Below are 26,888 nucleotides of genomic sequence, written 5' to 3' on the forward strand. Positions count from 1 at the left end.
TCATTATGAAGAATATGATTGACTTTTTGACAAAAATAAATCATTAGTGACTAAAATGGGTTTTCTGGTGAAAATATATTTGCAATGAACTGGACTACTTTCAATCTCATTTGTATTTTAAGAGATCGACATGATCAATTGAAAAATTATATATAACCTTAGCATTTTCAATTTATTTTTTAACATAATTTGAAACATTGATACGAAATTTTTAAAATTACATGATAAATACTAATATATTAGTAACAATCTCAAGGAAACTAGCAAAATTTATCCAAAAGTATATATATATACCTATATCGTCAAGTTTTCAAGAACCAAACCAACCCAATACCAGTATAAAAATAATAATAAGAAAAAAAAAACCAGAGAAAGACCCAAAACGGAGTGCTGGAGAGCCTCACCCTCTCTCTCAAAGTAATTTTCGGCATCCCTCTGATGACTTTCTGATGTGTCTCCGCCGAGCTCCCAAAACACTTTCAAGGTGCAGATCTGGATTGCTTATATCTAGCAAGAGGGGTTCGAGAGTTTCTCCTCTAATTTCAGTATAAATTTTTAAATTTTCAACATCTACAATGTTTCCATCTTCTTTCAATTCTCCTCCCATATATATTGTTGTGAGTACTCTTACTCTTTAACTCTAATTTCTGACAATGACCAAAGTACTATAGCAGCAGCAACAATGACGTGGCAATGGCAGGTTTGATACAAATCTTACTTTTTAAAACCATATCAGTGAAAAAATCGTTGATTTTTTCTAAGTTGTTTGTTTTCCCTTCCTTTTTTTTTTTTTCAGCTTTGTTTTTTTGTTGTTTGTTTAGCCTTTTTAAGTTTTGTTATTTTTTATTTTTCCAGATCAGTATGTTGTTTACTTTTATTTTAATATATTTACTTTATATCTTTCTCAAAAAATATTTATAAAACTAGGGGTAGTCATGGTATTGTGTTCAAGCCCATTTTCAAGTAACAAACCCAGCCAAGCCTTAAAAATATCATATTGGGTTTGGCATGCCACACCCAATCAATATGTTTTTTTGGGTTGTTTGCCTACCTGGAAAACTGTGTCATCAAACATGGACATCAGAGGACTCAAACAAGAAACAACTTCACCGCATCTCAATTTCAGAATCCAAGAAATGCAAGCCGCCCCGTGGCAGGAGAACTTTAGTGCCTCTACAAAATTATCATCTCCACATAAGCAACATTATGACCATTAACGCTAATTAAATGGTTACCAGTGCACAAGCTTAAATTCTTTTGATTCATTGAAGCGCATAAACTGCTCGACAGATCTTAAAAAGGATTTCAATTTTCATTTTGCAACAACGAATCAACAAAACATACTCATCCTTTTTCTTTTTCTGATGAGTGATTATCATGAAACTAACTACGACCTGCTGCTACGAAAAGTTGCACTTCGGTTCCCGGTTGCTGGAAAAGCCTGGCGCCTTCTACCCTGCGCAAAATCTCCAGTTCGTTCATCATTACGGGAATGACCAGCAACTGAACTCTTTTTCCTATCCACTTTATCAAGTCTACTATTATTCCTATGACCCTCATCGCCCTCTTCCCCCTTTTTCGCTTTCCGATCTTCCCCAAACCTAAACTCTTTCCTTGCAGCTTCGTAATCAAATGGTTTCAACTGTAAAAACCCACCAGATTCTTTGGACTGCTCTGCTTGCTTGGGTTTACTTGTTTGATTTGTTGACTTGAAACACTCTTGAAAGCTGGAGGATAGATCGCAGAGAGACATGGTCTCATCATCTTCCTCGCCCATTTCAGGATCAGACCCTAGAGTTTTGTCTTCCCTGTCCTCCAACAGTTCGTTTTTTATTTCGCCAGTTATTGCTTCCTCAACATTTTCGTCATCTTCTATCAATATAAAATCATCCAAATTAGAGCTTGAGGGGTGAAGAGCAGAAGGTTCATCATTATTCATACTTGCGTCATTGCCAATCAGTATAACATCATCCGAGTTAGAGCTTTTGGCTTTGACGGAAGAAGGTTCTTCGTGAAGCATACTTTCTGATACTTTAGCAGGCTCTTTTACAACTGGTTGTGACTGCTCTGCACTGGCCACAAATGAATGAAATGGAAGGCTTACTGAAGATTTGATCTGCCCCAACTTGAGCTCTTCCTCTTCCTATGGATAAAAAACAAATTAAGTATTTTTTTAGTAAAAACAAGAGCTACACCTAACAAATAAAACATAAATATAAAGACAATTTTAGAGGTTGCAATTCAACAGGCCTTAATTGGCCACCCATCTGACAAGCTCCAAATCAAAAAGTCTGTACTTCTGTAACAATATTGAAGTGGATGAACCTCCAATATTAGCTACAAAAATAAAATAAAACAATCTTCATTGTGGTCAACAGATACAATTCATAATTCATAATAAAGAATTACTATTTGATCAATGAACAGATTAGGGTTTCAGAGAGGTTTGAGAGGGAGAGAACTTGCAACGAATGAACCTCAAACATTAGCTGCACAAAATAAAACCCCATAGTTGTTGGTCAAATATTCAAATTCAAAGTCGAAGCACTATTGCCTATCCAATATGCACCGATCACTATGTCTAGACCAAAACATCTCTAATAAAAGCACCAAAAGACAGCAGAAAAAGCAAAGTCAAAGAAGTCACCTTTTTATCGGAATCAAACTTCCTCTTTGCTGTAGAATTCCCCAGCATTGCCCCAAAAGCACGGCTTGGCTTCTTTAGCACCTGAACAGTTGCTTGAGCACCCTAAAAAATTAATGGTCCAAAGACTTAGTTTAGTAGTCTCCACTAAACATAAATAAATAACATCATGGGTATGTTTGGTTTGATTTTTGGAGAGTAGTTTTTAAAAATTGTTTTGGGGAGAGTTTAGAAATTTTTTTGGTTTGTTTGGTTGTGTATTTTGAAAGTAGTTTTGGAGTTTGGGAATTTGGAATGATTTGATATTTTGTTATAATTGAGTAAATGTGTGTGAGAGAAAAAGTGATTGAGAAAGAGAGAAGAGAGAGAAAAAGTGATTGATTGATAGGTAAGAGAGAGAGTGATTTTGGAAATTGTTTTGGAAAATTTACAAACCAAACAAATTTTTTAGAAAATTTTTCCCAAAATCACTCTGCAAATCCAAACCAAACATACCCCATATCTTTTGAAGTTAATCAACAACTTACTAAATGTGAAGAATTTTCTTGTCCATTTCTGCAAATTCCAGCAGTTCGGCTTCCAAGTTCCAAAGACTCCTTAACATGCACAGAACCTGGGGGGTTTCTAGTCATGCTATCATTTATTGAAATGCCACCACCTATACTTTCTGTCGCTGTTGTGGTTAATCTTGCAGGAGATTCAGGAAGTTGGGTTTCATTTCCATCTGCAGACACCGTGTTTTCTTCAGATGCCTGCATTTTCAAATAGGATACATTCATCAAAACAAAGAATATCAAGGGCTATGTGCCGAATTAAATTAGTATATTATACAATATGCCATATATGTATGTGTGTTTGTGTGTTCAGGACATGTACCGTACTCATAACCAACCTTTGGATACGTATCCCAATACCCAGATTTAGGTTTAGGAATGTTTCACTTGGACATGCACCCACACCTGATATTTGTACCCGAGTCTATGTAACATAGGTTACATTTTATATATTAAGTTTTAGTTCTACTAACTTAAACCCTTTTAACTCAAGTCAAGGTTTTAAATAACGGCGGCGATTACCGTAACGGTAGCGGTAATGCTGATGCGATTGTGGGATGTAATGGCCATAGCGTAACGGTGGCGACAACCGGAGCAGTGCATTTTTTTAATTCTTTGCACAACTTCAGAAAAATATACCGACACGTAGGGGTGTGTGCGGTGCGGGTCGGTGCGGTTTGAGAGAAAAATAGAAACCGTATGGCGGGTGACGGATTGATAAAAATGTCACTAGAATTTGCCATTTTCCTTATCAAAAACCGGCGATTCAGTTGGCAAATAATGACGGATTTGCCTTGGCGATTCGGGCGGATTGACGGTTTATAAAAAATATAATTCAAATTACAAAACTTAAATCAAAGAGTGAAAAAAAAACGAGAGATACCGTGATATTAAGCATCTTGAAAAGTGAATTGGAATCCAACTTTATTTTGGATTATTGACATCTTGAATTCCCCTCGAGCAGTACTATAACACTGTATTCTAAGGTATAGAACAACAAGCAAACTTAAGTAAAAAAGAATTTTTAGAATCTTATAAAACATGATTTAATAGTAGTGCGGGTCGGTGCGGTTTGGAAGAAAAATAGAAACCGGCAGATTGATAAAAGTGTCACTAGAATTTGTCATTTTTCTTACCAAAAACCGGCGGTTCGATTGGCAAATAATAACGAATTTGCCTTAGCGGTGCGGTTTTGGCGGTTTCGGCGGTATTATGCACACCCCTACCGACACGCATGTTTTTATTTCAAAATCACATTTAATGAGGTTTAAAATGATTTTTAGTATTTTTGTTTAGTTTTAAAACATGATCTAATATATATACTAATTTTTATATTAGTTTTAAGTCACTATGGAGAATTTTCCTATTGTCGGATTTATTTAATTTTCTTTACTTCACTAATTATAATTATAGATAACTTTTCCAATTTGTTAAGAAAAAAAATAAAGTACGTTTAATATAAAAAACAATAGTCTCATAAATAGAAATTCAAAATACAAAATGTCAACATAATAATGTGAAAGTACGTTAAATCTATATTTTGTTCAATAAATTTAACATAAGAGAAATACATATAAGTTCATATTCAAATATTATTAAGTAAAAAAGTAATGAAATCTTGTAGAACTTAAAGATTGGACATTCAAAATATGTATAGATAGGATTTTTACTTAAGTTCTATAACTAGAAAACAAAAAGAGAAAATAGCATTATATACAAAATTTATAACAAAAAAAATTAAAAATAGAAGCAGAACGGTCCATAACAGTGCTATAGCGGCAATGTAACAGCTATTGCGGCCTTTACGCAACGGTGGCGACCGTTACAGTCGTGAATTTCTGTCACACCACTATAGTAGCCGTAACGGGTAGTAGTAACAACCACAACCGTTACATAACGGTTGCAGCCGCTTTTTAAAACCTTGACTCGAGTACTTCTCTCCAGATTTCTATTTTAGTTTTAATTCCTTCTCTAGTTTCATCCACTAGAACACTATCATGTGCAAATAACATAAACCAAGGGACTACATCCTGAATGTGTTTAGTTAATTCATCCACGATTAAGACATGACAAGACTGAGGCAAATAGTAAAGACTCAAATTTGACCCTTCATACAATCTAACAGTGATAAAAAATAAATAAATAAAATAAAAAAGTTTTTCCTGTAGGCGATCCAATTATAGTCACAATCCCATCGTACATGTCCTTTATCGCATCAATATACCTTTGGTTACACTATTTTTCTCCGAGACCCACCATGTTATATTTCTACTTAATTTTGATATAAATCACAAGATCAAGGTCAATAACTTGGCCTAATGAAAAAAGAACTCCCCTTTTAGTTAGTTTATTCCCTAATGAACTAGTTCATTAGAAAATTGATTGATTTCCATTTCAATATAATATATCCTATCTTAAACATTTTCTAAATCTATCAAAACCATACAAATATCACCCTTCTCTATGTCCTTTATTAATTTTCTTAGTAACATTGATTCCATAGTTGAACTACCAAACATAAATCAAAACTGATTCTCTAAAACTATTGTTAAGCAGGGAGACCTGCACGTACAGTTTTTAGGGAGATTTGGTCGAAAGACCGGCCGGCGCAATCAGCTGAATGTGTAAAGGCCCCTCAACCCCAGTTCATGTTGGAGGAAAGAAAGCCGATATAAAGAGCTCCATATTACTTAATATTTAATTATACTAAGTATAGCCTTGAATAGAGAGCTAAATGGCAGAAAAAGATTCATGTAGCCAACCTTATTTGATAGGACACAAAACTTGGTTTAGTTTGGCTTGGGTTGACTCATCAACTTAATGTCTCCATAATTGTTATACTTTTTAGCATCTTTTATTTTTATATGCAAGTACCAAAATACTTTTCCTCCACTCGCCATGCATATTTCTAATCATAAAATCTTACTAAATAATTTTGTTAACTAAGACAGCCCCTCCCGGTGCATTTCTGTGTCTCAATAGGTATACAATTTAGTCCTAATTCCTTGCCTGATGTCATTTTCTTAAGTGCAAAAAATTCATCTCAAACTCTCTTATTCAACGATAAAATTTATATTCTCTAATTCCATGATACCATTGAAGCTACAATATTCCTCTCCTACTAAACATTCTAGATGTTTTTCCAAACTCTCTTATTCAACGATAAAACTTATATTCTCTCGTTCCATAATTCCAGCAGGGCTGATATCGCTCTCCTCCAAAACATTCTAAATGTTTTTCATTTAATAGTTTTTCAAAATAACTTTTTCACCTTTCCATAATCTCCCCGTCATTCACTGACACCTCTGAATCCTCACTTTTAATACACATAGCCTGATTGAAGTCTCTACTCTTCCTTTCTTTCAATGTTTTTCATTATTCTCCATCTTTACTATATAATCTAGTATAAAGATTGATGGGCTTTTATAAGATCCAAGGTCATGAGTTCGAGTGACCCAAAAAGCCACTAGAGGTTTGCCTGGTGGTTAACTTCAAGGCCCTATGATTAGTTGAGGTGCTCGCAAGCTGGCTCGGACACCCAATTATCAAAAAAAAAAAAAGAAGAAGATTCACAGGCTTTTAATCTAATTTTTTTTTAAACTCCTTATTACCCAACTTTCATCTCTTAAATTATCCTCATTTTTATTCTTTTACCACTTTTTAAAACATTTTCTTTTGGTTTTTACTAATATGTCATTATTCCACCCAGTGTTATTAAAGGCGATAGGCGCACTAAGGCGCCAAGGTCTCCTAGGGCCTAGGCTCATGGTGCAAGGCGAGGCGCAAGCTTCACCGAAGTGAGGCGCACCTTGTACAGAAAAAAAAATATATAATTTAATATAAATAAATAATTTAGGGTTCAACATAAACAAAATGAAATATTAAACATTTAGTATTTTTTGGAAATTAGGAATTAGGACTAATTTTTCTTCTATCATTGATTTGGGGTTGAATGCCCAATGTATTGGCATCTGTAACAAGAATAGGAATCTTTTGTAGCTGCACCATATTAGGTCAATGGTCATATTTTAAACAAAACCAATTAAAGCAACAATAAAAAAAAGCCCTCAAGACGCAAGCTTTAGGCCAATCAAGCGCCTTATCACAGTCGTCTGGCCTGGAACACTACAAGGCATAAACCTTGGGCTTGGACGGGACTTGGGCCTAGTGTCACAGACTGACAAATTTTGAAGCTGTCCCTCACTAGAAAGCCCTGGGAGGTTCTGGAGATTGCTAGAAGATTCTATAACTCCCTAGAACCTTGTAAAGAATTGTACATAACTCTAGAAGCTGGTACAGAATACTTGTATATTCTACAATAATCTATTAGATGTAATAGGAGAAAGTGTCTAGAACACTCTCCATCCTTGTAGTTCTAGAATGTTCATTATAGCCTATAAAAAGGGGAGGGCCTCATTTGCCCAAACCACTCAAGAGTTGTAAAGCATTCCAGCAATACAATACAAGCATTCTCCAAGAGCTCTCTCTCTAAGTTTCTCTTGTGTGTGCAATCTTCTCCTAGCTCTTTTCCACAGAAGGCTTACTTAGGTGCAAGCAAGGCGTGCATAAGCATCTAAGGCCGCAATATTGGCTTGGAAAAACTAAAGCCGTGACAGTTGGTATCAGAGCCAAGTTACGAAGGCGTCGTGACTAAGGAAGGAAGAGCACTATGTCGGAAGTAATTCACACTGAAGAGAACCGCAGAAGGGAGACTACTACAAACTTGGGCAAGAAGGCCAAAGACAGGTCACGTGACATCATGAGTGTCATGAAGACCCGAGTGGTCAAGGTTGAAGTGGCTATGGCCGATGTCAAGAAGCGGTTGGACCGGTTGGAACAAGGGATAGAGCAACTTGACGGCAAGGTGGAAGGCCAAGTCGAGGAATTGCTTGAGTCCGTGTGGGATACCATCCGGACTAACCATGAGACCCACAAGCAAGAAAGCTATGACTTTGAGGAACGGGTCTTAAAGGCTATCTCTCAACTCCAAGACCAAGTCCAAGAGCTGAAGGAAGGCTTGGAGGAGACACGGGCAGACTAAGCTATGTGCAAGCGAGCTGTAGCCAGTGGTGGCATTACCACTAATGCAGGATTCACTCCAAGGCTTGAGGCACCAAAGCCTAAGGAGTTCGATGGCAAAAGGGACGCCAAGGAGCTGGACGACTACGTTTGGCACTTAGAGAGGTACTTTGAAGCCTTGGAACTTAAATGATGAAATGGCTAAGGTACGCACTGCTTTTTTCTACCTCACTAAGCTAGTTGGGATTTGATGGCGTCGTAAGCATTCCGAAATTGAAAAGGGCACTTGCACTATCTCTTCATGGGAAGAATTTAAGAATGAACTCATGAGACAATTCTATCCTGAAAATGTGGCACATGAAGCTCGACTGAAAATGAGGGAATTGAAGCACACCCGCTCTATCCGGGACTATGTCCAAGAATTCTCTAGGTTAATGCTTCAAATTCCTAATGAGTGATGAAGACTTGCTTTTCAACTTCACAGCTGGCCTTAAACAATGGGCACAATTGGAGCTACAACGAAGGGGTGTCAAAGACATTTCCACTGCACTCATCGTGGCTGAGACATTGGTGGAGTACACAAAGCCGGAATCTTCTAACTCAAAGTTCACAAAGGATGGTCAAGGCAAAGGTAGGGGAGCAAAGTGGGCCAAAGAGTCTAAGGAATATAAAGCTCCAAGAAACAAAGAAGGCGGAGGCAAGCCACCATCGGGCAAGGATTAGAAGAAGGATGCCAAGAAAGACATCAAGTCCAGGGACAACTGCTTCATTTGCAATGGGCCACATTGGGCACGGGATTGTCCTAAGAGGAAGAACCTTAGTGCAATGCTTGAGAAGCAAGAGATAGAAGAGCAAGCACACATGGGGTGTCTTCAACTGCTTAATGCTCTCAAAGCCAACCCAGTGCCAGCGAACAACAAAGACCAATCCTTGATGTATGTGAATGCCAACATCAATGGGAAGGCTACTCAAGTCATGATAGACACGGGGGCATCACACAACTTCATCAAGGATGAAGAAGCCAAGCGGTTGGGCCTCAAAGTCAACAACGGTAAGGATGGCTCAAGACAGTGAATGCGGAAGCCAAGCCACTTAATGGCATAGCTCGTGGGGTAGAGTTACACTGGGTACTTGGCAGGGAAAGGTAGACTTCTCTGTAGCACAAATGGATGACTTCAACATTGTGCTAGGCATGGAGTTTCTGCGACAATTCAATGTAGTGCCACTACCGCGCTACAACTCCATGTGCATTCTTGAGGGTGGTCCATGCATGGTCTCTACAGTGGCCAAGGCGAGTTCGGACAAGAAGGTACTCTCCGCAATGCAAGTCAAAAAGGGCTTCAAGAAAGGAGAGACCACCTATCTAGCTATCCTCCAAGGCAAAAAGGGAGAGAAGGGAGACACTTCAACAGGGCCACCGAAGGAGATTGTCAAGGTGCTAGAAGAATACAAAGATGTCATGCCACCCGAGTTGCCTAAAAGACTTGCACCTAGAAGGGAGGTGGACCACAAGATTGAGATGGAGCCAGGCGCCAAGCCACCAGCAATGGCACCGTACCGAATGTCCCCGCCGGAGTTGGAGGAACTAAGGCGACAACTAAAAGACTTGCTGGATGCGGGCTTCATCCAATCATCAAAGGCACCCTATGGAGCACCGGTGTTGTTTCAGAAGAAGCATGATGGATCATTGCGGCTATGCATCGACTACCAGGCTCTCAACAAGATAACAATCAAAAACAAATAACCTATTCCCTTGATTGCCGATTTATTTGATCAATTGGGGCATGCGAAGTTCTTTTCCAAGCTTGACCTAAGGTCAAGATACTATCAAGTGCGGATTGCGGAAGGTGATGAGCCAAAGACTGCTTGTGTGACTCGCTATGGCTCATATGAATTCTTAGTACTGCCCTTTGGCCTCACCAATGCACCCACTACATTTTGCACATTGATGAACAAGATTTTCCATCCCTACTTGGACCGGTTCGTAGTGGTCTATTTAGATGACATAGTCATCTATAGCACTACTCTTGAAGAACATATTGAACACCTAGGGACCGTGTTCAAGACACTGAGGGAAAATGAGCTATATGTCAAGAAAGAAAAGTGCTCATTTGCAAAGGACGAAGTTTCCTTCCTTAGCCATGTAATCAAGGGAGGAAAGCTTCACATGGAGGAAGGAAAAGTAAAGGCAATCAAGGAATGGAAATCACCCACTAAGGTGATAGAGCTGCGGTCTTTTCTTGAGCTTGTCAACTATTATCAGCGGTTTATCAAGGGCTACTCGGCGATAGCAGCCCCTCTCACCGACATGCTCAAGAAAGGCAAGGCATGGGAATGGACAGAAAAGTGCCAACATGCCTTTCATGGCTCTACCCGATTGCACCAAACCCTACGAAATCCACACGGATGCATCAGATTTTGCTATTGGAGAGGTCTTGATACAAGAGGGACATCCTATTGCCTATGAGAGCCGGAAGCTCAATGACACGGAACGGCATTATATAGTCCAAGAAAAGGAGATGACGGCCATCATTCACTGTCTAAGGACTTGGCGACATTACTTACTTGGTTCCAAGTTTGTGGTGAAGACCGATAATGTAGCCACAAGCTACTTTCAAACTCAAAGGAAGCTAAGCCCAAAGCAAGCACGATGACAAGATTTCTTGGCTGAATTTGACTATGTCATGGAGTATAAGACCGGCAAGGCAAATCTTGTAGCGGATGCATTAAGTAGGAAGGCTGAGTTAGCTGCCATTGTGAAGCTAAAGGGGGAGTTGCTAACTCTGATCAAGGAAGGCATGGAGCATGACAAACTGGCTAAAAGCTTGGTAACAATGGCTAAAGAAGCCAAGACCAAGAGGTTTTGGGAAGAAGATGGCATCCTCTACACAAGGGGGCGACACGTTTATGTTCCAAAGTGGGGAAACCTACGGAGGAACCTTATCAAAGAATGCCATGACACCCAATGGGCTGGCCACCCGGTGCAGAGACGAACTTGAGCACTGTTGGAGTCGACCTATTATTGGCCACAAATGCAGGACGCGGTGGAGCAATGTGTGAAGACTTGCCTTGTGTGCCAACAAGACAAGGTGGAGAATCAAAGTCCGGCAGGATTGTTGGAGCCGCTCCCTGTACCAAGTAAACCTTGGGAAAGTATTAGCATGGACTTCATAGTGGCATTGCCCAAGTCTGACAAGTGCAAGAATATTCTAGTGGTGGTTGACCGCTTCTCCAAGTATGCAACATTCATAGCTGCACCCAACGAGTGTTCAGTCGAGGAGACAACCAAGTTGTTCTTCAAACATGTGGTGAAGTACTGGCGCTTGCCACAGTCCATCATCAGTGACCGAGATTCAAGATTCACGGGCAAGTTTTGGACAGAGCTGTTCAAACTAATGGGATCGGCACTCCATTTCTCTACTAGCTTCCACCTCGAACAGACGGACAAACCAAAAAAGTGAATGCGTTATTGGAGCTATACTTGAGGCATTTTGTAAATGCCAACCAGCATGATTGGGCCAAGCTACTTGACATAGCCCAATTTTCCTACAACTTGCAACGGAGTGAGGCGACTAATCAGAGTCCATTCAAGCTAGCCACGGGGCAACAACCACTCACTCCACACTCTTTGGTGACCAACTTAACAAGGAGTCCATCGGCCTACAAGGTTGCTAAGACATGGAATGAACAAGTAGATGTCACACGATCTTACCTTGACAAGGCAACCAAGAAGATGAGAAAGTGGCTGGATGAGAAGAGGCGGCACCGAGAGTTTAACATTGGTGACTTGGTGATGGTAAAGATCTTGTCTATCCAAAACAAGTTCACCCGAGGCCTACACAAGGGGCTTATGCGCCGATATGATGGGCCACATCCGATAATCAAGAAGGTAGGGAAGGTTGCTTATAAACTTGACTTACCCCCACATCTCAAACTTCACCCAATCTTCCACGTAAGCTGCTTAAAGCCCTACTATGAAGACGAGGAAGACCCGGACAGAGGCAAGTCAAAGAGGGCACCATTGGGCATCACAGCAACTTATGACAAGGAGGTAGAGTCTGTCTTGGCAGACCAAGTGGTCCGATGACAAAACTATGCCCCACGTCATGAGTACTTGGTGAAATGGAAAGGCTTGCCTGATTGCGAAGCAAATTGGGAACCGGTAGAGGCATTATGGCAATTTGAAGAAAAGATACAATGGTTCCATGAAGAAGACGCATCGTCGCCATATTAGGTGGGGGAGAATGTCATAGACTGACAAATTTTGAAGCTATCCCTCACTAGAAAGCCCTGGGAGGTTCTGGAGATTGCTGGAAGATTCTAGAACTCCCTAGAGCCTTGTAGAGAATTGTACATAACTCTAGAAGCTAGTATATAATACTTGTATATTCTAAAATAGTCTATTAGATGTAATAAGAGGAAGTGTCTAGAACACTCTCCATCCTTGTAGTTCTAGAATGTTCATAATAGCCTATAAAAAGGGGAGGGCCTTATTTGCCCAAACCACTCGAGTTGTAAAGTATTCAAGCAATACAATACAATACAATACAAGCATTCTCCAAGAGCTCTCTCTCTAAGTTTCTCTTGTGTGTGCTATCTTCTCCTAACTCTCTTCCAAAGAAGACTTACTTAGGTGCAAGCAAGGCGTGCAAAAGCATCTAAGGTCACACGGTTGGTTCGGAAAAACCAAGGCCGTGACACTAGGCACACGCCTATGCACGCTTTATTGAAGTCGCCTGGCCTGGAACACTACAAGGCGCGCAAACCTTGGGCATGGATGAGACTTGGGCCGCGCCTTTAATAACACTTCCCAAAAACAAGTATTTTTAGATATAAAAGTTTTTTTTTTTTTAAATACCATTTAGATACAAAAGTTTTTTTCCTTACCCTCTGTTTGTGTGGGCGTAAAATGCTTTCCTATTGAAAACGTTTTCTATGAAAAATATTTACCGTGTTTGGTTGCAACCTTAACACTAATGTGCTACCCAACAGTAGCCCTTTAACTACTGGCGACTTCTCTCTCCTATCAGTATTAAACATCTTAATGGGCATCCTAATCTAGCCTATATGGGCATCCTAATCTAGCCTATAGGTCGCCCCCTCCATAGCTCGAACCGCAAAGCTACACCCAATGATCTCATACTCAACATGGTGGCTGGCTTTGATACAAATCATACGAACCCTTTAAGTAGAACTCACCCTTGAAACCAACTTGCAAGGGGACCAAAAGAAGCTTATATTCACAAGGCCAAGCCTCTTTCGTTCCAATTTGGGATAGTGGTTGTATTAGTAGTGGTGCTGGTGCTGGTGCTGGTGGATAGGGTGTTGGAGGTGGTGCTGTGCTGGTGGTGGGGACGGGTGGTGAACATGGTGGTGGTTGGTGGGTTGGAGATGGCAGTGACAAGGCTGTAGTCCAGGAAAACATTTTCCACCTTAAAAAAGTAAAAGAACAGATGGGAAATCAGATTCCTTAATCGTCAGATTAAAATGCACAATATGGAATCATCAATCTTAAATATGATATTTCCCCAAGATGGGAAATCACACAACACAGAGCATGATACAATGAAAAAATAACCCCAAACTGAATAAATAAAAAAATAAAATTGAAACATGCAAGTTATTCAATGCACCCTCACTGCAATTCACATAGTATTTTTCATTTTCAGTGTTATCATGACCCACATACAAGGGCTTGCCCATGATGATCTAAACTAAAAATTAGCAATTTGACAATCTGTTCAGGGTTGATCAGAAGAATCATGTAGGACTTTTGACCTTAATTTGTCTATGCAAGTATTACCGTTTCCACGCGAACCTCCTTTAGAAGCTCTGCAGCAGCTTCAAATGCAGCAGCATTCTGCATTGAATGCCTAATGATGCTGACAATGGAACCAAGATTGCGATCTACATATGGGTGCTTTGATTTCACCAAATGGCGTAGCATGTTGGTGGTGACAGGCTTCTGTTTGGCTTTTTCCATTATTGAGAGAGAAAATATGAAAATGTCATTGTGTGATTTATAAATAACAGTATTAAAAAAAATTATCAAATAAAAATTCATGTAGTTTTCCAAATACCAATATCAAGAAGAGTTTTGTTTGGCAATACATAACCAGTACTTTCATCCTCTGCACGGGCAACAACATCTCTCCATTCACAAAGTGCCTGCAAACCATTCAGATTGTCAAGTAAGAAGGTTAAGCATCATTTGGTTGTTTGGTTTCAAACTCACAATTAAAGTGCTAAAAAAAATTTTGCAAGTGCTAAAGAAAAATTTCCTGAACCTTTTTGTCTATAGAGAACTTTTTTCAAGTTTTTGTTAGAAAATTTTACTTTTCAGGTCTTTCTAGTCTGGAAGGATCTTTTTTTTTTTTTTTATAATTCAAAAAAGCTCACTAAAAAAAAAAAAAAAAAAAAAATCCAAACCCACCCAAACTTTCCCAATAACAAAAACAGTTTTTTTGGCATTTGCAAAACACAACTTTATCCTAAAGAAGAAAAAAAGGTTACTAAAAAAACACTGGTCAAACCAGCCCAAAATATGCAGATAGCAAATCCTCAGTGGTTCCCTTCAGGATTGGAATTATCTCAGGAATAAAGAAAGATCATGCTGATAGCAGAAAAATAAAATAAACTTACTGCAACAATCGCAAGCTGCTGGGCATTGAAACCAGCGCCCTGCAAACTGTATCAACATGACAAAAAATGTATGCTTGATCATTTTCTTTCCAAGTCAAAGGAAATCAAACTATCAACAACAGAAAACCCAATGAGGAAAAAACACTGTTGATGTACATTAAATTCTACAATTCATACAGGTAAAGGGTATCACAAACTGAACCAGTAACGTACCCATATATGTAGAGATATGAGCTATCTGTCAAAAGTTCTTTTTCATAAAGCCGCATGCATAAATCATAACTGCGCTCGTAGACCTGTAAGCCACAACAGTTTCTTAATAATCAAGGTAAAACTGTGCTCCCATGATACAGTGATAGCTTTACGGGAGGTGAGCATGTTGTTAAGAGCTCTATTAAGTGTGTCACCCCCATGAATTGCACACACATTCACTCACTCACTCTCTTTGTTTGTTTGGGGTTAAGTGTGACAAAAGGAGAGATTGTGTGATTGGTAAGGTAAGAAGCACAAATACAACACAATACGAGCATGCTGACAAGACAATTTTAAAAAAGTAAAGGACACGTCAAGGCAGAGACACGACTACAAATAAATATATATTTTTATATATGTACATAAAATAATTACCTTTTTTTACATTACAACTACATTTATCTTATCTTATATCAAAATAGTAAGAAAATCATTTTCCACATTCTACGTATTGAAAAAGAAATGTGAACAAAAAGCCTTAATAAATATTTTAGAACGCTCTATTTATAAACTAATTGGAAGTTATTTTCTTCAAATTCAATGTGTTTAAACCATATCATTCTGGAAAAAATAAATAATAAAAACAAGATTTTTAATTGAAAAACACTATTCAAATTTTTGACAAGAATAACGTGGCAGTGACATTTTTTTTTAAATACAAACCACATTAATGAATTTTAGCTTTAAAGTGATAAAATTAAAAGTTACCACATTATTCAGTATTAATTTTATGTAAACTCCTCCTCCTCCTCCTTATGTTTTGCCATTTTCCCACTTTGGCCTTAAAAAGTTTTTTTTCCCGACTTTGGCCCTTCACGTTTCAAGCTTTTCCCAAAAGTTCTGTTAGTGGCATAAGGACTTGCAGCATGTTATTAGCCCTAGTAGCTACTTGCTTTATAGTTCTTTCCCAGGTTCCTAAAGGTTATAACAGACAAGGACAGATTTGAATAGATTAGTTAGATGCAAGGTCTCTTCCTACTATATGTTTAGTGCAAGCTAGGAAAGAGAATAGATGAGTTTGCAGTTCTTTATTTACTCCTAAAGCTAACTTCTATCCAAAATTCGATTAAAAAAATGCCACATGGCATAAAAAATATATTATTATATTTCGACTTGGGTTTATGTCAGTGGGTTAAATATAATAATATATTTTTATGCCACATGGCATTCTGTCTAATTTTGGGTAGAAGTTAACTTTAGGAATAAATTGGGAAAAACTTGAAACATGAAGGGCCAAAGTGGAGAGGAAAAAAAAAACTTTCCAAAGTGAGAAAATGGCAAAACACAGAAGGGTCAAGTGTAATTTACCCTTTTTTGATTTATCTACTACTCAGTTTCAATTTGTATATTATTAATTTTTTAGAGTCCAAGCTTCTTATTTTCTTGAAAGCAATCTTACAACTAGGACCAAAAGTATCGTATTTTTTAAATCCAAATTTATCACTAAAAGCCCATGCCTTGCATGGGCATTTTCAAATTTCAACTAGTTTACATATAAATGTTTGTGAAATTAAACATAAGAGAGATAGAGAGAGAACTATTCCAAATCAAGTTAAAAATATGACCCTCTATCCTTCTAAGATATACCAAAACTTTAAACATCCTTTGGTTCAATGTAGGCATCATAATTACAAAGCACAATAGACCTAGGATCAGCACAACCCCAAAAACTTTGGGAGATACAGAAAAGCTTATTGACAACCAAAAACAGCAAGATCACAACTCAACCTCTCAAAAATTATAAAAACTTAAAAAATTAAAATAACCAAGCATAAGCTTCCACCATGAAGATGGTGATTAAATTTTTTTACGTTTTTTTATCAGCAACAAAAGAAATTTTATTGATAAGGAAAAGAGGCAAAGTAACAAAGATGGTGGTAGAAATTTACAACCCTAAAATTTTACCAATACAAAGAATATGAAGAAGAAAATTAAGCGATTCAATGAAAAGGTACATCAAACCAAGCACAACAATTATGTCTTGATCTCATAAAGTTGTAGGTAGCTACAATATACATAAATGAGTTTAATAGGAATAAGCACTAAGAGCACTTCATGTTGGTGCTATGTCATATCTAGATTAGCAAGTGAAATAGTTATTAAAATACCTTATGTACTTTCAATATACATGCATAGAGAAGGGAATGTTCACAGCTTATAAAGGTCATACCTCCACCAGCGGTTCATCAGAATCTTCAGACTCAGTCGATGCAGAAAGCAACCTGATTCTCATTAAATCATAAATATGCAACAGGAAGTGTGTGTCTTCTCTGGCATATCTGATAAAAACAAAATATGACAAGTCTGACGATTTGGGTGACACACAGGCCTGGATAAAACTAAAAAATGCATGTTACTTGTCAATCCATTTCTTCTGAGCTGTTGAAACTTGAAATTAATCCATAGGGTCAATATGTTGGCTTTAGGGACGACGCAACGACTAACACGAACAATCAAATAAAAATACTCAAACATGAACTGCTATGATACAGAGGGCAGAATTTGTCGAATTGAATGCCCTACACACTGGAACATGAACGGAGAGCTTTGCTCACTTAAATATTCTTGCTATCTTTTTTAATTCCAACATAAAATTCACATAAAATGGTTCAGATTTAATTTCTAAGACCATGGGGGACAATGAAGACTGCTCAAGATCCTTCCTCAATGCAGAGTTTGAGAAGCAAGAGTGTGAGTGCCAACCTTGAAAACTGCAAGATTCAAAGCACTGCTAGAGCATCTAGAATAAAATTGTATATTCCTCTTATTGATTGTTCATTTGTGCTATTTTCATTGTGCTGAAGACAAACAAAATTTTTGCATAATTCATAAGGAAAAGTCAAGTAAAATAAAATGTTAACTCAAACCCAATGGGCAAAGTAGCATGGTAGAATGCAGGGTGCAGTAACTTCTCCAAGGTCAGTGGATTGTACCATCTTATATACTTTTGGAACCCTGTATTACATGGAACCTTTTACCACTCAATTGCCCACCCTTAAGAAATACAGATAGTCAACTTATCTTCCTCACAAGTAATTAGGACTTCCAAACAAGACATTTGTCCGTATCTTATTCAAAGTACCTTCACATCTCAAAAACAAAACAAAAGAAAACTACTAACCAAAAACAATAAAACAATAGACACAACAAGACGAAAAAGGCAGGCAAGAAATTAGAAGAGCAAGGATCATTGGTCACAAACAAACACGTACCTGAGCATCTCATCAGGTAGAGGGCGAAGTCTCCAATCTGCATTCTGGTATCTGCAACAAGTTGGCTGGTTAATCTTACAGAATACAGGGACTGGATGTAGGGAAGGAATCAAACAAGAGAAAACAGCAGATAAGTGGATGCTTCTATAATTATATATAGACCTACTCTTTGTTAGCGGTAACTCCACAAAAGTGAGACAGAAGATACTCCAGACTATTTCTTTCCAATTTCAATACTCTTGAGGCCTAAGAATTAAGACAAAAATTCAATTTACTCAACCCCAGTACCGTAGCCAAAAAAAAACTTTAACATTTATCTTATATCTGAAGAAAAACAATTAACAAATAACCAAGACCAAGCCGGTCTAGAAGGTAGGGATCTCTTCCATGTCTGTCCAATTAATCACACCACAGTTCACAAGAAGAACAAGTGAGACTAAAATATGAGACACGATAGAACTAATAGATTCAACAAAAGTGGGAAGGTCCTTGAGAACCTGTGATCCCACCAACAAGAAATACTTATTATTGTGAATCACCAAATCAATTTAAATTTTCTGGAAAGTTGCCAGCAAGATAATTGTAAAGGGCCATTTTATCCAACAAAAATTTGATAAAGAAATCAAACTTGCATCCAGGAACAGTTATCTATACAACATGCTACTTTTTATATAGCGAAATCACTATCACATACTTTTAGACTACTTTATGGAGCAAAATCTAAGAGGAGAACAAGGAACAGTTGAAAAGAAGTAAATATCTTATCATTTGTGCAAACCTAGACTATCTCATGCATGAGACACTTATTAAAACCAAACTTATTCATATATTGTAATATAAATCAAAACTGCAATCCGTGAATTCAACTCCTCTCAAACCCTACCCCAGAACTCACTCCAGCATAATTGAGATGCTATTCACCAATCGAAGAAACACTGAAAAGAAAGAAAGAAATCAAGTAAACAAGAATCATTAACTCATCCTAGTTTTCACTATGTCAATGTCTTAGTGGGGACTTGTAAATACTTGACTGATGTTGCTCCAACACACCCACATTTTAAACCCTCAGAACTTTATATACTTGGGTGTCTCAAAGGCCAACTCCGAACTTCTTGGGCAACTGGCAATAGGGGCATTTTTGCAATAGGGGCATTGGATGCACCAACTAGCCATGCCAAAAAAATATTATTATTATATGTGTAGCCAAAGAATAATGTATAGAGTCAATCACTAGATGGCCATCACTTAGGAGATAAATCCAAACATCAGCAGGATACATTTTTATCGTTGTAACTTCAATACTTCCTCAGGCATATTCCAGAAATCTCAAGCCAAAAAAATAGGGTATTGTCCTCAGAGATCTTAGGAATCAGATCAAATATCCATTCTTGATCCATAAAGAAAGAATATCTTGTACTTGCTGCTCACTGGAAAAATAGTTCCTAAGCAATATATCAGATGAGAGTAAAACTTAAAATAACAATTAAGACTCATCACTGCAGAAGTCAAAATGGCTCAGATCTCAACACTTCCCTCCCTAATATTATATTTCACAATTCACAAAAATCTGCCACTAAGTTAGTCATGCTTTTATGTGTTGTTTTCCATTACTAGTCAGCTTCAAAGCAGCTACAATATTAGTTACAATTACAACATCAAGCTCTTCAGCTAATTTCCAGCCAACAACAACAGCAACCCAACAAGAAGTATGCATGCAAATGCACAAGTTTTCATAAAGACCTATTAATAGCTGTGGAGAAGCATCATAAACTCTGACAAGGGGACACATACAAGAAACAGCACAGTCCAAAAAGAGAGGCTAAAGTATTCAGACAAAAAGACGAATAGACACAAATTGTGATTGAACATTAATTACCAGAGCGCACCAACAGGTACATCACAAACAACTTGACATAGCATCTTTCTTGCAGAATGATAAAAACAAAATTAAAGCTCACGTGAAGTTCACATTCCAGAAAAGTGAGTAGTTTCAAATAAAAACCTGCCCAGTGTCGAACATATTGCAGACATATATGCCAAAGTCCCTTTGGAGCCACATTATATCATGATCCGCTCCATGCATGACCTGATAAGTGAAAGTATCATCACAGTGAAGCAAGTCTACCATAATCTCAGAGATGTATCATATGAAAGAGATCTACCTTTTTCTTCATAGGATCTTTGAAAACTTCCCTCAGATGAGGACCAATATGAATGCGAAGCTTTAGCGTATCAACGACAAAATCCTCAGTTCTAGTTGAGACTTGCATCAGACAAGTCAACCCTTGAAAAGATCGATAATGATTATGTTCCAAATCAACCTGGACAATGGTTAAAAATACAGCAAAAAGAAAACTAGATATTATAATCAACCAAACAAAAATAAAATGCATCCCTAATATTAATGTTGTTTTAGACAAATTTCAACACAATTGAAAGGTATTCTTATAAAATCATAGTGCACTGAAAAACCCTAAAAATATTTGAAGCAATTAATAGATAATCATATAAAGGAAAAAGCACACCAAGAAGAGTACAACTGAATCAAAAATCTTCAAAGGTTACCAATGCTTTATGTCTAGTAATCACATATTAGGCAACTTATGCCAAGGAAAACATGCAAACATCCAACCCATCAGGTTCGTCTTGCCATGCAGTGCTATTATCAAAGAATTTAAGTAAATAAAGAATAAGAAGGCATGCTTACAAGCACAAATAACCATGCCCAATGCCACAACATAAATCAATGCAACCCCTCATCCAGTTCACAAAACTTTCAAAAACCTTTTAAAAAATGGGTTTTCAGGCTCCTTGGGATTCCCACATAAGAGAAAACCAAAGTCCTTGATAAGCCGACTACTAAAAATAAACCGAGCTTTGCTTACTATAGACTACCATCAAAACTCATTTACGGCATAAGCTACTATAGAACCTACAGCTCAAAATGATTCTCAACACGGAACACGAGCGAAAAGACCATTAAAAAGCTTAAAATAATGGGAAAATAACAAATGTGAAAAAGAGAACAACACGTCTAACTGCAAGTGGGTATCCTGGTGATACAGCTTTCTGCAATAATGTCTGTGATAAGATTTAAATAAACTGATCTAGACACCAGTATGCTCAAGCTATCAAAAACTAGGTGTCAAAGAAGCAGGGGCAAACTACTTATCTAAGCCTTTTCATAACCAAGGTGCCTTGTATAGTGGAATGCTTCTTTGTTGACCTTTGTATGGAGTCAATGGATATTTGGTTTAGGTGCTTTATGGACACAAATTTTTACCGGGGAGACAGGATAAGCTGAGATGGAATCATGGCAACGGGTTTTTCTCAATCAAGTCTAATTTCTCATTAATTTTTTAGGACCAAGGGAGTAGTTCCCATGAAAGGTTGTTTGGAAGTCAGGAGCTCCATTTAGGGTGACATTCAGTTTTTGGATGGAAGCTTTAAATTCTATTATCACAATTGATAATTTGATGAAGCAATGCTACAGGATGTCTAGCAAGTGTTGTATGTGTTACAAGGTGGGGGAGTTGGTGGATCATTTACTTCTTCATTACACAATAGCAAACGAGCTTTGAGGTTTGCTATTTTCCACGTTTGGAGTTCCATGGGTGCTGCCAAGGTCCGACAATGATGTTTAGGTTGGTGGTACGGTTGAAGGCAGAAGGCTAAGAAGATGGTTTGGATGGTAGCTCCCTTAGTCTTATGTGACGTTTGTGGAGGGAGAGGAATAGGCACACTTTTGAGAAGTTGGAATTAGAGATTCTTAAGCTAAAGATGGACCTCCTGCATACTTTTTTTATTTCTGGTGTAAATGGTCCTTTTGTGAATCCTCTTTTCTTCTCGTAGATTTTATTGTCAAGCTCAATTTCTTTGTTGAGCTTTTGTGACTCTTTTTGTACATGATTGCACCCGTACGGTGTTTTTGATAGAGTAATGAAATACAATACGAATCTTACTTATAAAAAACAAATTAATGAGAAACAAACTGTCAATGATGTCGCATTGCATGGACCATGATTGAGATGCAAAAGAGGCATGGAGCCATCATTTTGATGTAAGTTGCTGACTCTGCCTACCACAAGAGGAGGGGGATGGGGGTTCTAACATAGTAGTAGACTCCAAGATATAATCTAACCTGTCAATTAGAAACAATTCAAAATAGCAACATTTACCGCAAATTCATTCACACCACGTAATTTTGCAGCTAACTCCTTCAAATCTTTGACTTCTTCCACAAGCTTGAATGAAGTAGACTCAGTTGGAGGTGGTTTCACAGGCTCAACAACATTTTTGTCAACAAAATCCAAAGCAGAAAATTTCTCCTACAGGTATGAAAATAACATAGTTAGCAATATGCTTTCTTCTGATATTGGCAATCAATCAAAACCAAGCCCATCATAATTAGTTCATAAAGCGTAACCAATGATGTTTACAAGCCAGACCATTTCAATAAGTAGAGAACACAATAAACAAAATCACAATAAACAAAATGCTTATTTAACCACCCAGCATGTATAAAATCAATAAAATCATCAATAAGCTTCATGTCCATCTAGGAACCAATATCCAAACACATAGAATCTGTAGAGCACCAAAACTGTTATCATGTCCAAAGTGAAGCCTGTAGATGGAATATCCATCATTAGCAAAGAATCTCTAAAGGACAATTTTCCCAAAAAAGTAGCCAAGAAAGTTAGCATCATTAAATGCTCTAAGCAAAGCAGAGTTAATTCTATATTATTCTTCTGAAAAGATAATCACAGAGAAGAAGTATTTCATTAGCAATGTCTCCTCCAATCATGAGGACCACCTTTTTCAAGACTCAAAAATGTCCATCTAACTTGAAGTATTATCACTAAACACAAGTTGGAATCTATGATGGCGACGATTTGGCAACAGAGAACGGCAACCAAACAATGTCATTTTGTCACTAGCAAAATCCTTTGCACCTACTTGCTCCATAGGTGAACAGACGACCCAACCCAAGGAACAACACATTAGAGACTTCATTGAATCTCAATATAGATTTAGGTTGCCTACACAAAGCTGTTCCAGTACATTAACACTAGGAAAATCCTAATAACAGGACAGCCTAACTAAAGAGGTAACCCATTGGCTAGTACTTATTTTTTATCAGCAACAGAAAGAAATTTATTAAAAGAAAAAGGCTAATATAAAAGGAGGAAACAAAAAGCACACCAAAAGAAAAAGAAAATAAGAAAAAACATAAATCCCCACCCTACAAATAGCTCTCCAATCTCTAAAAGTTAAAAAGTTATGTATCCCTTTAAAATAAAGAGCCCTCAAAACCCAAAAAGAAGCCAGATAACAAATCTTTTCCAAAATGCTCTCAACATCTTCATTTTTTTTTTTTTTTTCTAATCATAAGACCCAAAGAAACTGCATGGACAAGACAACTTTAAATAGCCTGTGCTTTTTCATTTGAATTGAATTCTCTAAAAAACACTGCATGACATGTTCTCACAAGAGGTGGAATAACCCAATCTACCTCCGTCAAAACGAAATACTCTCCACCACAAAGATGGAGCTATAAGACAATGCAAAAGAAGCACAAACACTTCTATAGAAAATGCATGTCGTATTATACGCCAACACTCTGCAAACACTCCTAAAAGTGTGTCTAGTACTTCTTCAACATAGAAATGATATTAAAACTGTAATAACAATAATGACCAATTTATCTTCTTCACCTGAAGAAAATAAAATGGTATCATCTACGAATTGTAAATTGACACTAAGGCCTCGTTTGGGAACAAGTTTTTTTTAGTAACTTTTTGACTTTTTGGCTAAAATATGATGGAAAAAAAAAAAAACTAATATATTTGGGATAACTTTTTGGTTTTTTACGAAAAGATGTGCAAAAAGTAGAGAGAAAATAAAATCTTTGACTTTTTTGTATAGGTTGTTGATTTTTTGTTTTTTTTAGTGCCTTGTTAGCTTTTAGGCTAAAAAGTGATGTTGCCAAATGAGGCCTAAAACATAATCTTTCACTCTCAAAAGCCCTATAAACCAATCGACTCAACACCTCAATTACAATAATAAACATAAAACAGCGATAAAGGATCCCCTTGCGTTAAACCCCTAGAAGTTATGAAAGTGTCACCCGGCTTCCCATTCACAACAACCAAAACATTTGAAGAGGCAAAACAACTGTGGATCCATTTACTCCATCTCTCACCAATTCCTTTCTTTTCCATATGATCCATCAAAGGAACTCTCAATTGCCTCGCAAATTTTCATAAAATTATTTCAACAAAACAAGGTCCATAAAAATTTGGAATGATAAAGTTACATCAATATATTATTTAACTTATAACACCAAAAGGGCAACACAATGGAGAATTTGTATTTAAAGTAGATGCCTAGATCAGCTAGATCTAGATCGAAGAAAAGCTAAGTGCAATAGAAAGATGCTTTGTAATTTTCAGGACATGGGAGGTAATGGCAAAATTTTGATTTTCTACTAATCAAAGGTAAAAATGATAAGTCAATAAGTAATCTTCTAATTATGTATGGATCTTGATCTTGAATTAATCTCCCTTAGTAGGATGCTTATGAATCAAATATTTCCTCACGAAGTAACCTCTTGAATTACTTGACTCTTAAATAACCTCCTTGGTTATTTCATACATAAAAGTTGTTACTTTACTTTCACAATGAACAAGAATATCAAATCATATTCTGTATTGCGTATAGGGAAATCCAACACACTACTTGTGGTAAAATTTCACAAGATCCCAACAAAAAGTTTGACCCTTCTTGACAGTGTGGTGAGATATCTCAAGCCACCAACACTACCCCCAAACCCTATACTGCATTCCTTAATGCTGATACATTATCCATACAAGTTGAATACATGTATGTAGAATTACAGTAATGGTAGGCAGCTAACAAAAGAATCCTGAGACAGAAACATAAATTTCAACACAATTATAAGTGAAAAAGAGAACATCTTCAGTTGTGTAAAATCCTGACAGAAGTGGTATGATTTGTGATTATACAACTAAATATAAATTAGCCAATTGAGATGCTTCAGTTATGAGCAGCAAAGACCAAAACATCTGCCTGCTATGAGGAGATATCTGATTTAAGTACAGTGGAAGAATGCGGGCACACATGCAAAACCAAAAGGGGCAGCATGGATTGAGTACGAGAAAACCTAATGCATATGATTGAACAGGGGAGACCAGATAGCAAGGCCCAACAAAATCTGCCAGCCAATCAAAATTAGGCTATCAGGTTCAGAATGGTGCACAATCTACATAATGTGATTTCAGTAAACCTTATATATTCAACATTTTTATAGTTATAGAATAATGCTTTGTTTGTTTAACTACGTTAACGTTAATACCACAGTTCTGATGTCCCGCATGACCCATCTACAACTCAACACATTGCAGCATAATAGAACCATCCCTCAACAACAAACTCTGTTTAGATTGAATATTCAGGTTTTGTAAAATCATTAAATCACTAGTGGACTCACAACATAGAAGCATAACCCCAAATCTCTTTCACATAAATCTCATCATCTAATGCTAAATTTTACACACACAAGATAGATCAATTTCGGCAAAATTTCTACAAACTCATAATTAACACATTTTCTTTTTCTTTTTCTTTTTTATACGTAAAACAAAAATTCAAAATCTTGGTACCAAGAAACAAACCTGTGGATGTATAACCCTAGACCCATCCTCACTCCTCTGCAACCAAACATGATCAAATGGCTGATTTGAATTATTAACAACTATCTTAAACATGTCCTGAGGCCGCGGAATTGTGGGTATATGAAATGGAATCTTTTGCTTCGTCCCCATCGTTTTCCTATCCCTAGAAGCCACCTTCACAGCCGAAGACGACGACGAAGAACTCAAATCTTTCTCCATCAACCGATTCAACCCTTTCTTCTTCCCATAAACCAACTGAAACCCACTTTCCGAATCCACCGAACTCATCAATTTCGACCCTCTTTCCTCTTCTTGCTTCCTCAACTTCTCAAACTCATCCGCAGACACATCAAACCTCTCAAACAACTCATCGTTCACATTGACAAGCCAGTCGTACACATCATCAAATTCATCAGGAAAGGCCATTTCTTTGCCCCATAAATGCGATGAATACCCGATTGTATCGAGCATTAATTGCGATGTATCGGCAATTTCTGTAATCGGGGCATTGAACTCGTTAAAGTTGTAATAAAAGTGAAAATCTTTATTGGATGGTATGCCTCGAGAAGAACCCGAAAGCTTTGCTATCGAAGAAGAAAAAGGACCGGAGAGAGATTGTAAAGCATCGGCCTTTTGCTTTGTGGACTGGGGTTGAGACTGAGACGAACCGACCTCCATGATTTCGATGCTCAACGAAGGTTTTCTAGGGTTTTGATTTTTGCCCTTTTACGTTGGCATCTCACCAGAGCTTGAACTGATCGGATGCGGGCGTTTTGGGTTAGGGTTTTAGTGTCCGTTCGAAGGGGACTTCAACGTGTTAATTGTGAATGAAAATTGATAAATAAATAAATAAATAAATAAAAATATT

At 37.4% G+C, this 26,888-nt stretch overlaps 1 protein-coding gene across 1 annotated transcript; it reads right to left on the bottom strand.

The window, feature by feature from the left end:
• Positions 1–1,089: 1,089 nt before the first annotated feature.
• On the bottom strand, positions 1,090–26,888 carry LOC114266771 (Polynucleotidyl transferase, ribonuclease H fold protein with HRDC domain-containing protein). Its single transcript, XM_028207691.2, has 14 exons — positions 26,021–26,888; positions 22,502–22,651; positions 20,486–20,644; positions 20,326–20,409; positions 18,490–18,569; positions 18,324–18,374; positions 17,282–17,390; positions 15,073–15,155; positions 14,860–14,905; positions 14,298–14,385; positions 14,021–14,190; positions 3,172–3,396; positions 2,648–2,749; positions 1,090–2,143 (listed from the first exon to the last, which is right to left on the bottom strand). Exons 1-14 carry the CDS (start codon positions 26,696–26,698, stop codon positions 1,388–1,390), a joined length of 2,781 nt encoding a protein of 926 aa, XP_028063492.2. The 5' UTR covers positions 26,699–26,888; the 3' UTR covers positions 1,090–1,387.

The sequence above is a fragment of the Camellia sinensis genome, chromosome 12 (genome assembly GCF_055761805.1).
Source record: "Camellia sinensis isolate YWXY chromosome 12, ASM5576180v1, whole genome shotgun sequence".
In the NCBI taxonomy this organism is placed as follows: Eukaryota; Viridiplantae; Streptophyta; class Magnoliopsida; order Ericales; family Theaceae; genus Camellia; species Camellia sinensis.